The sequence below is a fragment of the Chamaea fasciata genome, unplaced genomic scaffold, assembly GCF_029207755.1.
Source record: "Chamaea fasciata isolate MVZ Bird 193981 ecotype frontalis unplaced genomic scaffold, bChaFas1.0.hap1 SCAF_7, whole genome shotgun sequence".
NCBI classification, from domain to species: domain Eukaryota; kingdom Metazoa; phylum Chordata; class Aves; order Passeriformes; family Sylviidae; genus Chamaea; species Chamaea fasciata.
Genome location: NW_027094092.1, coordinates 54,710,735 through 54,723,997, shown reverse-complemented (window position 1 = coordinate 54,723,997; position 13,263 = coordinate 54,710,735). Strand labels below are relative to the sequence as shown.

Here is a 13,263-nt window from a genome sequence, read left to right as displayed (position 1 = left end):
TGTTTGGGAATGTTATGAATCAGCGTTAGGATTGATAATCAAATCAAATCCAAGAAAGTCCTCTTAGTGCTTTCAAACAACTCCACCCATCTCCATTCATTCATGGATGAACCACACTGTAGTTACTTTCTTGCTATTTTAGTCTTTTAACCAGAAAGAAATCCAGAACTGCAGTAATGAGTCTTGAAAGAAATGGTTTCTCCCTATCGTTTATACTAGTGTCTGTGAAACCTAAAACTGAAATCTATTTCCTTAACTAAACTGTGTTTTTCTCTAATCTATTAAGCAAGCATTTTGATTTGTTATTTTTGGGTACTAGGAGGTACCGAAATGGAAAATCAGTACTGAACCATTTAAAAACCACATGCAAAGATTCAATTTAATTTTTTCAAAACTATAAAGCAACAGAAGTTTGCCAGCATCAGTTTTTCCTTCTGTAAATTAATATACACTTAAAATTCCAATGCTTTTCAGTCTTACATAATTATTTCTAATTTCAAACAATGAAGATTACGTTAACAGATTTAATTTGTAAAAGATGACGTATCAAATGACCCATTCAGAAAATCCTGGGGCAAGGTATTTATCTGCTAGGGAAAGGTGTTCACAAAAGAGGTGAAAATCAATGGGCTGAAATCAAGAGACAACTTTTTCAAAAAGAATTTGGTATGTGACCAATTAAATTATTTTGAAATCTGACCTTTTTGTGACTGAAACCCAAGTTTATAGCCCATTTATTCAGATTTGAATTACACTGATGTGGGCAGAACTAAGCAAATTTATTTATTTATCTGACTCAATGGATTAGTTTATCTGTAAATGAGATTTTACGCTTTTGTAAACCCACAGTCTGCATCCAGAAATTCTCTCCAATTTTAAAGAGAATCTCCTACCACACAAAAACAAGGAAAAGTTAGCTGTGCCAAATGCTATTTTGCTACTATCAGTGTTTTTTGACAGAAAAGATTTTTATCTTAACAAAGTGAGGGAACTGTTAACTTTATCTTTGATGTAAAATATTTTCCCATAACAATTTTCTGTCACCTTTATCCCGTATCTCTTGTATTACATATACATTAAGGAATTTAAAACCTTAAAAAATATTTCCTTCTGTGGTGATTTACATCCAAACATGTTGCCCAGAGAATTTTCTCTTGAAGGGAAAACCTGTTTCCAAAGGCAGTTATTTATGTAAAAGCCCCCACAGAAGGTTGTGGGAAAACTGCAAGGTTTGTTTCTGCATTCCTGTTTGAGAGGGGCTGTGCCCAGCATACCAAAGAGAGGGCCAAAGTAGCATCACTCCATTAATATTGCTGTATCTGGGCACTTAATTGTGCACTGAATTTTATCAGTGGCGTAAGGAGAAATAAAAGTCTTCTAGACCATAAGGATCATAATATGAACTCTTCCTCTCTGTATGTATATATATGTATGTATGTATGTGTCTATATTTATCTCTAAATACAGAAATTCTTACTGAGCATTGATTCTGATAAGGATTTTTTTAAGCAAAGGGTTTGAAGAGCATTTTTAGCAGTTTGGGCTAAAAAGTCTGTTTCTAATTTGAGGTGGTAAGTGCCATTTATAAAGAGCCTGTATCAGTTTCTTTGGGCTTCTTGCAAAATGTTACCAGTTCCTCTATTCTTATTCTTAAGACCTATTCTTACAGAACAAATGTGCTTTCTACCAAAACCACCAAGAATTACCATCTTTCTTCAGTCTGTCAGTACTGGGCTACCTTAAGAGACAGCCTGGGGTTACAACCACTTCTTCTTAAGAAATACTGACTCTGTGGCCAGAGAAATTGAGTCTCCGGGGCTGCCAATCAAGCCTATGCAGGCAGAGAGATCATTTTCCATAAATGCATTCATTTGATTCATTTATAAACCTGAGCAGGGCTGTGCTTTGGCAGTGGAACAGGCAATCTGCTCTGGTAGAAGCCTGAATTCTTGGAAGGGTGAATCAGAGAGGGGAAGGAATGTGGCAAAGTCAATTTCTGTGATCTTTATGGGCCTTATCTGCAATAGGCACCTACCTGCCCCTGCTTCTAGACAAGTCATGGTAAGAGCTGAGTTCACAGCTATCTAACAGGGAAGATGGCAGGAATCAACTCCTTGCTCTGAGGGGAAGGCAGATGTACTGTGCATTCCCTTCCCAAGTCTAGTTTGTTGTATAGGTGAAGGGGTTTCTTTCAGAGGGGAGAAAACTGCAAGATGCTTAATCAATATATTGGATAACCAAATAGCTGCAGAGTAGTTCCCACTAGGGTTTCTGAAGCTGGTAAGCAAGTGAACGCTCTTCATTTGCAACATGTTCCTGAAACCCTTCTTAAAATTCAGTTCATCCAGATGGGCAGTGACACTCCAGGAGTTTTTATTTGGGCATCCATACAAGAATTTACAGCACGGTAGCAAATAAATTGCAAGTAAAACCAGTATATCCCAAGAGATAAAACTGTTGAGAGTCCCAGGAGATAAGACTGCTGAGGATCAGGGAGGATTAGACCAGTCTTTATTGCTTTATTTGGCTATGAATTGCTAACTCACTTTCTGTTCAAAAGGGTGGTAAATAATTTTGGTTCAGTCCAGGAGTTTGAGTGCACATAGCAACAATTGCTAGAAAGTGATTCCCTTCTTTTAGCATCTTTGTGAGAACAGGCCCTGCTATCCTGGAAAAATCATAATTGACAATTATCATAGAGGGTCCTCATTCACTACATTATCACAATATTATGCAAGAGAACACTGTAGGTATTCATGCAGGAAGTAAAGCACAGACTGGAAACCCATTCTATCACATAAAACCTGAGAGAGAGGAAAATTCCTGCCTAAGACATGCAAGACAGAGACACAGGGCAGGAAGTTATACCTACCCTCCACACAAAGAGATTAAAACTAGAGATGATACAAAACTTGTGCTTCTGAGACAGAACCATGGCCTTGGGGAAACAGCACCAAACCTCTGCTTGTCTACCGGGTACCATGAGCATTTCTCCAGCTACCTTTTTCACCCTGCCACTTGTAGCTGTGTTTTAGCTAGGAAGAGAAGGGATGGACCAGGAGAGCCAAATACAGCTATCAGCCACTGCTGTCTGCTTTTGCTGTGTCTTTTGGACATCACTCTATTCATGTTCTTGCAATAAACTTTGGTTAACAGCTTATTTTCAAACTCTCTGTTACTTGTGGGAAACATTATTCTGTTTCAGGAAGAGGTGAAATATCAGACTAATGAAATACCTTAGTTAATATTTTATCCTTGTAGCAGAAAAGTTATGTGGATCTGGCCAAACTACGTTTCCTATATAGCCAAGTAACCAATAAATGATGATAGCTAGATGAAGGTCATTAACTCAGGATCTGGGAAATTTCAGTTTGACAGTTGGAGGAAAAAAAAAAGTCCCCTGTGCTTTTCATGTTAAAATATGACTCTAGCTGAGAAGGTCTGTGCAGAGTCCCACCAGAGTGATTTATTTTCATGCTCTGAATTGTTCTGTGGTTTCTATTAAGTTTATCTTTACCATTAGAGGAAAGGTGGACCACTGTAAGACTCAAGAACTTCTTTCTGATCAAACTTTCTAAAGGTTTTGCTCCTATTGTGAAGTGTGAGCAGGAATGCTTTTAATACTTTTAATTCTGTGGTCAGAGCTTATCAATAAACATACACTCATGGGAAAGCCATTCACTCTTCTTTTTATCTGGGGGCTGTTAGTTTCTGTTTTTATGGTAGTGTTTATATCAGTTCTTAGTTGCCAGTGCGCTTACACTTACACATCTTTCCTGATATTAGTCAACCTGTAGAAAATGCTCTATAAAATCCTACAGAGCTCAGTATAGTGTGCAAGGAACCCTAATTCTCGAGACATTTCCCTGCTTGGATGTACTTTGCAGAGCAGAGTACTGTTCCTTTTGATAAAAATAAGTGTTAACTTTATGGACAGTGCTCTGACTGGGCAGGGAGACTCATGACTGTAACTCACATATATATAATGTCTTCAAAAGGTTTTGAGATGAAATGATTTGAAGGCTTTTAATGAAGTACTCTAACAGCCAACAAGGGCAGCTTAACATACCAAGGCAATGAATCAAAACATCTTGTTCATGCCTTGAATGGAAGGAAACTATTCACACACGTTGGTTATTTGGGAGTAGCTGCTCCTTTAGCACAGTGTGCTACAAGCCCCTGCTTTCTGCTCCCAGGTCTGAGCTACATTCATCACAGCTCAAGTATGCAGCCCAGAGACAGAGTGCAGCCAAGGGGCATTGCCAAACCAGTGCAAAACAAAGGCAGGAGTGTAGCTTGAACACCGGCCCAGCTGGTTCTGATAGCATCCCGCTGATAATAAGGCCTGTTAAACTCCTTCAGCAGCAAAATCTTTATCTTCATTCCACAGAGTAGTCCTTTGTCTTCATCCCACAGAAATTTCAGGGCTTGGTGGGGAGGGTCCCACTCCCAGCACAGAGCAAAGGGGAAACACTAACGGGGCGGTGCTGATCCCTCTCACTTTAAAACCTTTTCTGAGGCAGAACGCTGCTTTTCCCACTGTGGCATTCCATCCAGCCGCTCTGTTCAGAGCTGACAAGCTGGTTCTTCTAGGTGGAGCTGTTGGGTGCCCCCGCTGTCTCGCTGGCAGCGGTTCAAGGGAAGTAACATGACATTCCTGCGATGGAGGGCTGGGAGAGGCAGCTTTCTCCGTGACAGAGTGCCCGCATCTCCCCATGGCCATGGATCCTGCCCAGATACAGTGACAGCCGCAGCATTCCTGCTGCGCTCCGGCCGTGCCCCAGAACCCTGCCCAGCAGTTGTTGTAACTCTGTCCATGGGATCTTGCAGGACAATGGAATGAATCCAGGTCTCTGGAATGCACTAGGAAATCTCTGTAAAAGATAAAACTTTTTTTTTTTTTTTTTTTTTTTTTTTTTTTTTTTTTTTTTTTTTGGCTGGTGGTTTTTTCGCAGCATCATTGGGGATGTTTACTGGAAACGCCACAAACCTTCTCGAGGTTGTGGTCCAGCCTGCACAGACTCTGCAAGAGCCTGTGCTGTAAAACCGTAGTTTAAACCTCATGGCAGCTTCCTTCAGGAACACAGCACATGCACAACAAGGTTTATTTGCAGACACTTTCAGATTCTTATCTTTGCAGCTGATGCTTGCAGGATCGTTTTCCTCCAGCATTGCTGGTGGCTTGGGAGTCAGGTGAACTCACCTATCGGAAAAAGTGCTCTTGAGAGGCCAAGATGAATGCCAGCCATGTGCATAGTGTTCCTGTTATCAAGTGCTTTCCTGAACCGGGACCCACGATTTAAAATATTCTAACTATTCTAAGTATTCCCCATTTCAACCATAAGAAGTGAATCAGAAGGGGCTGCGGGACTTCGCGGCAGCCCTGCTCAGGCGGCTGTGAGAGCTCTGAGGGAGGAAAAGGAATCCCAGCAATTGCGATACCTGCAAGAGAGGGAGAACAAGCTGTGGGGGGAAATGTCAGGCACACCATCCATCTGGAGGGAGGGAAGTGGTTTTAAAAACAAAAGACGTTCCGGAGAAGTGCAATAGCAGCTACCAGCCATTCATGCATGAGGAATAACAGCCCCATGACAGGGTGCCTGGGGGGAGAGGGACAGACAGACCTGCAGGTACAGGGACTGATGGCTGCAGGAGGACAGGTCTGGCACAGGAGCCGGCTGAAGCTGCCCATGACAGCAGCCATGCATGCATATCTTTGCTTACAACACGCCGTAAGCCCATGAGGGAGCACCATGAAAACTGCTGACCTACATGTATGAATTCTTTAGTGGGTCAGACAGAGTGCCAACAACGACAGTGACATTAAATTATTACTGCTGTTGTTTGTCTTGCAATTACTCATTCCCCCTTCTCCTTATTAATAACACAAATGAGGTTATGTGTCCAGAGTGTGCTTTGCACTGTCAGGGTAGACCTGATTTAAAGATATCCCAGCATTGCCCACATGTTAAGACACAAGTTTCCTAACTGGCTATGGACTCAGAGTTATTTCTACAACACTGCACAAACAGGACTGTTAGTTTCTTGTCACAGCTTGGAAACGGTAACTAGCAAATGCCAAAAGCCTCATAAAGAAAAGGCACAAGTTGTGACCTTAAACAACAATAAGTGAGTGAGCAAAGCATAAAACTTTTCACCTGTGGACAGATACCATGGATCCTGTCTGTTACAGGATGATACAGGTTCCTGTCTGTTAAGAGAATCTATTTGTTGAAGTAACGTTGTGAGTTGATGCAAGGAAAAACAATATGCTTAAAGATAAGAGCAGATTACTTAAATTCAGTATTCATATGCGAATATAACTTCAGTACAAAATCTTAAAAAGCATGAAGCCCAAATCTAAGAATTGCAGAGAAAGGGCTGTAGTCCGGAAGCAGAGAAGCTAGGATGATCAGTAAAAGACATTACTGTTCTTTTATTAACATCTCTGGTATTCTCATGTACTGTTTTGTTTTATTTTATTTTAAAGTATACAGATAACAGGAATTTTACATGCCAGTGTTCCAATTAGAACTAGGTTTCTCTTTATACAATACCTTAAAGCACATTTGATTTAAATTCAATGACACTGTCGTACTTGGAATTCATTATATTGTATCAAATGTGATTTTGGAGACTGTACCCACTGAATGTGAATACCAAAAAAAATAACCTTTTTTTTTTATTTTTTCCTTCTGGTTTTGCCCAAACAGTCCATCTGGGTTGTTAGGCTAAAGACAAAATAATTTTTAAATAATTGCATTTCAAAAAGCAGATACACATTTCAGTCATGTGATATGAAAATGATCCAGCCTATATAACTCCTACTGCTTACTTTCAAAAAATTCCCTTGTTCTGAAGTCAGTCCAGTGGCTATTAGAAGTAGTCACTGATGTAAATTCCATCTTGTTTATGAAAACATTTTGAACAAAGCATTGATTGTCCAGGGTCCATAAAAAAAAAGTTAAAATCTATAAAATGTTGGCATCGCTACTATTCAGGGCATGAGAATGACATGCATATAAATCATAGTTTATTGGCACAGGGTTTTCTACTCAGAAAGAAGGCTTTGCTGAAAACATACTGCAATGCCCCTCTTTTATAGATTTCTTTTGAAAGTATTCTGAATCAGGAAATAATCAGAAGCAAATCTTACTCTACAGTAGGAATCAAGGGCACAACAAGTCTTTTATGAAATGAGTTAACTATCGTAGAGGGGCAGCCTAGGCAGAGTTTGGGGAAATCAGGGTGGATGGAAAAGCCTCAGTGTGAAGCTTTGGGAGGGAAGGTCATCTGTGTGTCTGATGCCCCTCGCTACAATCTCACCCATATCTCTGTTAACCCTGGGGACGGTAATACAGGTCAGTTGATTTTTTTTTAGGAAAAGACACTACTATCACAGTTTAAGGGAGGTACTGAACTTGCATTGCTCCAGTTCCAGACAACTCAAATGTCACTGAAGTTACATCAGAGTAAAACAAGACAAACTGCATTGAACCAGCCTAAGAAGTCTCACAGATGATTCTTTCCTGTTTCTTAGCAATTTTCTTAGGAAAATTATTGGCAGCCACCAGGGGTCAATGCTGTAGTTAACGATGAAGTGCTGCACTGAAGAGTAAACACTTCAGCAATCCAAGCAATCTTCTGTTAAGTCATTCTACTGGACTGCAGGGCTTGTGGGTGGGATTCTCCCAAGTGAAAAAATATGGCAATGCCACAAGACTAAGCCCTTACTATTTCTTGGAATTTTAGTAACAGCCATAAAATTTATTGTTGGCACCTGAATCTTTAGAAGCACTAGGCAAATCAAACAATCAAGCATCAATCCTGCAGCTCTTCTCCTCATATGATGATTATTAAAATATATTTGGTGAAGTGCTTCATGAATGGATTCCAGAATTTTCAAGCAGAAATGCTTGAAATCAGGTTCCTAAATCCATGTCTAAATTTTTAAATTAGGTTATGCTAATTTTTCAAATTTCTTGAGCTCCTGAAGACTGCAAATGCTAGAGCTTTTGAAAAAGAATCATGCTAAATTTCAAGCAGATCTTTACTCTGAGTTAAAATGTGAATTAAGACCATTTTCTAGACTTTCCTAGAATTGTCCATTGTAGGTGTCAGGACTGGTGCTGTGAAGAGTAAAAGAGGAATGGTCTGGCAGCCTTGATGTGTTCTGGGTTGATCCTAATTCCCTGGAGCTGGAATACTGCAGGAGAGCTGATTATGATGCTGTACATATGGCTAATGTGGATTGCCTTCTGTTTTATCAAGTTTGGAAGCTTGATCCATGGACTGTTATGGAATATTCCCACTGGAAGAACATTATTTCCATTCATCTTAACAAAGCGGTCCATCACTGGGGCATAACTCTTTCAAAACTTTGCCTGTACTATATAATTTTGTTTTCAAAAAATCAAGGAAAAAGTAAATGCAGGAGATCAGAAAACTATGAGGAATGACCAACAAAATCCCAGCCACTTTAACAAGAGCTTGGCAACGTGTGCAAGTCAGTGCAGACATGACTAAGTCGTGCCATCTTGTCTGCACACACAGTGTGTAACATCCAGAAATGTTGTGTTCCAGCCCAAGGATTCTCCATTTAAAACAGACAATGAGTTGCACAGCTCTTCTTGTCAATTGTTTTCTCTAGTTTCTGAGCATATTTTTAAGCCAGAGGATCTGTTTAGGAGAGCCAAAACTATGTATAGTAATGGCAGTTGCAAAACTGAGTGTCGGGGAGCTAGACAGCCTGATGGCTTGGAAAAAATGAGCATGGAGACAGGAAAGAGACATAGTTATTGGGACAAGGACTCGTGCATGTGAATAGCTAGTGCGTTACGGAATATGTAGTTCAGCTACACTGTCCTCTACTGGCTAAACCTGGATCTCTGAAAACATGTTCTAATTCGTGCTATTTTCTTTCTTTGGTGTCCAATTTAAAGCATTTCAAGAGAATCACACTTTCAGACAGCCCACCTCCTTCACCTCATGTCTGTCTGCCCTCAATATGTTTAAAAACTAAGAAAACAGAGTCTTCGTGACTATCAAGGTTCATGATGTTTACTCTCCTGTTCTTAAGACCTTTGTCAGAAGTGAGGAAGAGTTTCAATATGGAGAATTTCAATCGATTCATTTTATTGTGAATTGGCAAACTGTTAATTACTGATTCTGATACTTTAAAGAATAAAACAGCTCAGGGAAAAATACTTTAGATTCCCTTTGTACACCTCTCCTTCCCTTTTTCGGGTCTCCAGTTCCTCCAAGCCTTCCTTGTGGGCTACACTCAGTCCCTTTGGAAAGGTGGGGGCTGGTGCAGGAGACAGGGATCAGCAGATGGTCACTTCTTTTCTTTTTGCAAAGATACAGAAATATCCAGAAAGGTAGAAGCCTTTGTAAAGGAGAAAAGTCCTAGATTAGAGAAAATGTAGAACTAAAAGCTAGCCAGATGATAAACCTTGCCCATGGCTTGCAGGCAGAACTAGATGATCTTTAAGGTTCCTTCTAAGCCAAACCATTCTCTGATGCTCGGAATCTAAATTAAGGCAGGCCTTTCCACTGGCCTGTGCACATCCCTTGCCATGCTGCTCCAGAGGGTTTCAGCTTGCTAGCTGACTGCTCTGTGCTCTGTGTGGATCCTGCAGGCACCAACAACCTGTGTGCTGCTTTCAGGTTCTGGACGACAGCTGAGACCAGCTGAGCCCCCAGGAGATGCTGATGCCGATGCAGATGCAGAGGATGAAGATTCTGTGAGTTTTTTAGAGTTGAGTTTTTCTGTGATGACAGTTTGGCAAAATGGGATCTTAAATATTTTGTTCATAGCTGGGTCTTGCTGGTGATTTTCCTTCCCATTAAAAATGCTGTATTTCAGCTTGGGGTTGTCCTGCCAGCTCAGTAAGATGTTTCAATGTAAAGGCATCTGCTCTTTGCCATGGATCATTGGCATAAGTTTACTACCAAGACTTAGCAAACTATTACGTGGCTGTTAACTGCAGTAACTTTTCTCTAAAGATTTAGACAGTTTAGGTTCCCTATTGTCTGACTGCAGAAGGAAGAATGCCAAGTGCTTGTCAGCAGTAATACCTGCTGGGACTTTTCCATGGTTTGCTTGCTTATAGAAAGCAATAAAGTTTGATGCCATTGGATGCAAAGTTTAGGAGTGCAAATGGAGCAGGAAAGGGATCTTTTTTTTTTTTTTACTTTTTCAATCATTATTAATTGATCTGTTTTCAGTCTGTTCAGTCTGTAGATGCATACAATACATAAAATCAAAATAAGCATATCACTGGTTTTTGTCTCTCAGAACTCTGTCCCTTGTGGTTTTGAGTGCTTTAACATGAGAACCGTATTTGTTCTAGACCTAAAAAAGAGTTACTGGTTATTTTTTATCCACCATCACTAACAAAAGGTTTTTACTTAGAAGGACACTATGCATAACTAGAGAAACACTCCTAAAAAAATGAGTCCCTATTTAATGGTGGATGTTCCTTTACCACCCCTTATGTCTTTTCCACAGGTTAATGAAGTGGCAGTAGAAGACATTCGTCCAAGGCCACAGGGATCCTCTCCAGTTTATGAGTATCCCATAGAAGAAGACTATTTAAAGGCAAGACATTGAATTTTCATGTAGGCATGGCATTATCAAGTAGATTCAAGAGACTCCCACAAGTAGCAGAGTGTCACGTGTCATAGAATGGGACATTTTTGCAGCCATATTGTTTTCCTGTCCCCACCAAAATTGCAGCTGTGTTCATTGATGGTTTTATTTTGTGCTGGACTTGCTGACCATGTTCTTGTTTCTCAACAAGAAAATGCATTTGACTTAATTCTGTGAGGGATACGAGGCAGAGAGCACAAAGAAATTTCAATGTTTTTCCTATTAGAATACCTAATTGGCTTGGATCTAACTAATAAGTATTTCAAAATTACCTGTACCTCTTGGTTATTCAAAGTTAGGGATTTATTTACTACAGCTATGTTAAGTAGGCAACAGTTTGAAATTCATGCTGAAGTTGAATAAGTGAAAAGTATGTTTACAAAATTGAAAGCATGAACAATGTGCTACTTTAGGACACAGAAAAGCTTCCAATATCTTAAGACATTTGGTCTCTGACATTCATTTAATGCAGGTTTTGGTACAATGTAGGGAGGCCTTGGCATCTAATTTACTACTGGGAATAGTATTGTTAAATCATTCATGTTGTATATTGCACTCTATTCTGATTCTGCTCTGTTGCCATTAAAGTCAGGCTCAATTCTTACTCTTAACCAGGAATTTTAACTGATTTTCATTGTACTTAAGAACACCATGACTTCTGAACATCAAATAATTAAAAATTATTTTTCAGCTTCAAGAAGAAAACAAAAAACATTCTACAGACAAATCAAAACAGAGTCATCCACAGGTCAGTCCAAAAGCACTCCATAGTTTTAGGTATGAGCCTTGTAAATAGTAAAGTTTGTTATTACACAAAGGCATGAATGGGTGGACAGAAGGAAGGACAAATGGGCAAAGACTTTGGACATGTTTTGACCAGGAGCTTCATGAATGGCTGAGTTGTGAAACAAGCATGAGCATTTATTTTTCCTATTTGGGGTTCTTCTATAATTCTTTTTAGAATTCTTTCTTTAACCTTCTCTGATTTGATCACAGTACAGCATCAGCTCTTACTCTGACTTTTCTGGCCCATTGACTTTAATTCAAGTAGTTAACATCTTCACAGAAAATAATATCTTGCAGCCCTAAAAGTTTCCATATGTTTCACATTTCAAAATTATAACCTATTTTCCCTGTAGCCCTGATCCAACATAACCCTAACACATGTGCTTAATTCTAATTTAGAACAAATCAAAACCACACTGAGTAAATATATTCTCTGTTTTGGATAATCTTTCTTAAGATATTGAAAATATACCTGAGGGGACTAAATTTTTTATTGTAGAACAACTTGGAACCCTTTAATATAAATGAATAAAAATGATAAATTCACATCTTTTTCTATCTCTAGGAGACAATGGAAGTGACCCTGAAAACAGAAGTGGAAGCTGGTGCTAGTGGTTTTAGTGTGAAAGGTGGAGGAAATGAAGGACTATTTATTAAAAAAGTACTTAAGGAATCTCCTGCTTCAAAAATATTTAGTCTTAGAGAAGGTACAGTCTGAACTTTTTGTTTTGATTTTATTCTGCATCTTTAAATAATGAGATTTGTAGCTCTGTGATCTGCCATCTCTTTAGGTATCACAAATAGTAGATTTCAAAGCAGCTAATGTTATCTGTGAGCTTAACCTGTCCATATTAATCATTTCTAAGACCACTTGCTTGCTTGAACAATAATGAAATGTGATGGGTTTTTCTGTATACATTTTAAAAAAATCAGTTTTCACTGGAATAGTGAAAAAAAACATGTAGAAAGTAGTATATACAAAACTAAAATTAAAAAAAATGAAAAAACTGTAAGAAAATGCAATGTAATTAAAATTATGTATTATTCCACTTGTAGGTGATCAGCTTCTAAGTGCTACAATATTTTTCGATAATATCAAATACGAAGATGCACTCAAGATTCTCCAATATTCTGAGCCATACAGAGTCCAATTCAGCCTCAAAAGAAAAATTGCCGTGCAAGAAGATCTAGAACACTCTGCAGCCCAGCACAAAAAGGAAAGGATAGGCCAGGTAGATAGATATCTGAGTAGTTTACAAAGTTTGGGTAACAAACTAGAGTAATACGGGGCGTGGAAATGGATCAGAAAACACACACTTGTGTCTTCTTAAAACTTAGACATGTGTTTAAAGTTACTTGCATGAATATTCATGATTTTAAAAAAATCCCACACAATATTTGCAGCTTTTAAAATATCTTGAGTGAGACTATAGATTTTACATTAATCTACAATCTTGTGTTAGGGTATAAAAAATTCTGTAGTGAATCAGCATTTTTTTATTGTTAATTGTCTACTGATGAAACAGACTTGGGTAATCTCTGTAATGCTTATATTCAGTATGTTCAAAAATGTTAAAGGTCAGTAAACATTTTTATCCAAAGCTCCTCTGTAAGATTTTCTATTAAAAAAATTGCGTCTAACCACTGATATTCTGATAGACCTATGATCTCTTCATAAGTGTACATTAACCTAAAAAAATTTATTCTTCATATACATATCTAAATACTATATAAAACATATATTTGTACAGACATATCTATAGTTATATCAAGAAACTTCTGTTTACTCCACTGTTTTGCAAGGAATCAAAATCTTCAGAAAT

At 38.7% G+C, this 13,263-nt stretch overlaps 1 protein-coding gene across 3 annotated transcripts in view; it reads left to right on the top strand.

Annotated features, from left to right (window-relative positions):
* Positions 1-13,263, top strand: part of AHNAK2 (AHNAK nucleoprotein 2) — a 72,822-nt gene that overhangs the window by 37,613 nt on the left and 21,946 nt on the right. For all 3 annotated transcript variants that reach the window (XM_066188955.1, XM_066188957.1, XM_066188956.1), the window contains exons 2-6: positions 9,670-9,746; positions 10,514-10,603; positions 11,346-11,402; positions 12,006-12,147; positions 12,497-12,672. In XM_066188955.1, the coding sequence (XP_066045052.1) occupies positions 9,670-9,746; positions 10,514-10,603; positions 11,346-11,402; positions 12,006-12,147; positions 12,497-12,672 (542 nt within the window). The remainder of the gene's footprint in view (positions 1-9,669; positions 9,747-10,513; positions 10,604-11,345; positions 11,403-12,005; positions 12,148-12,496; positions 12,673-13,263) is intronic.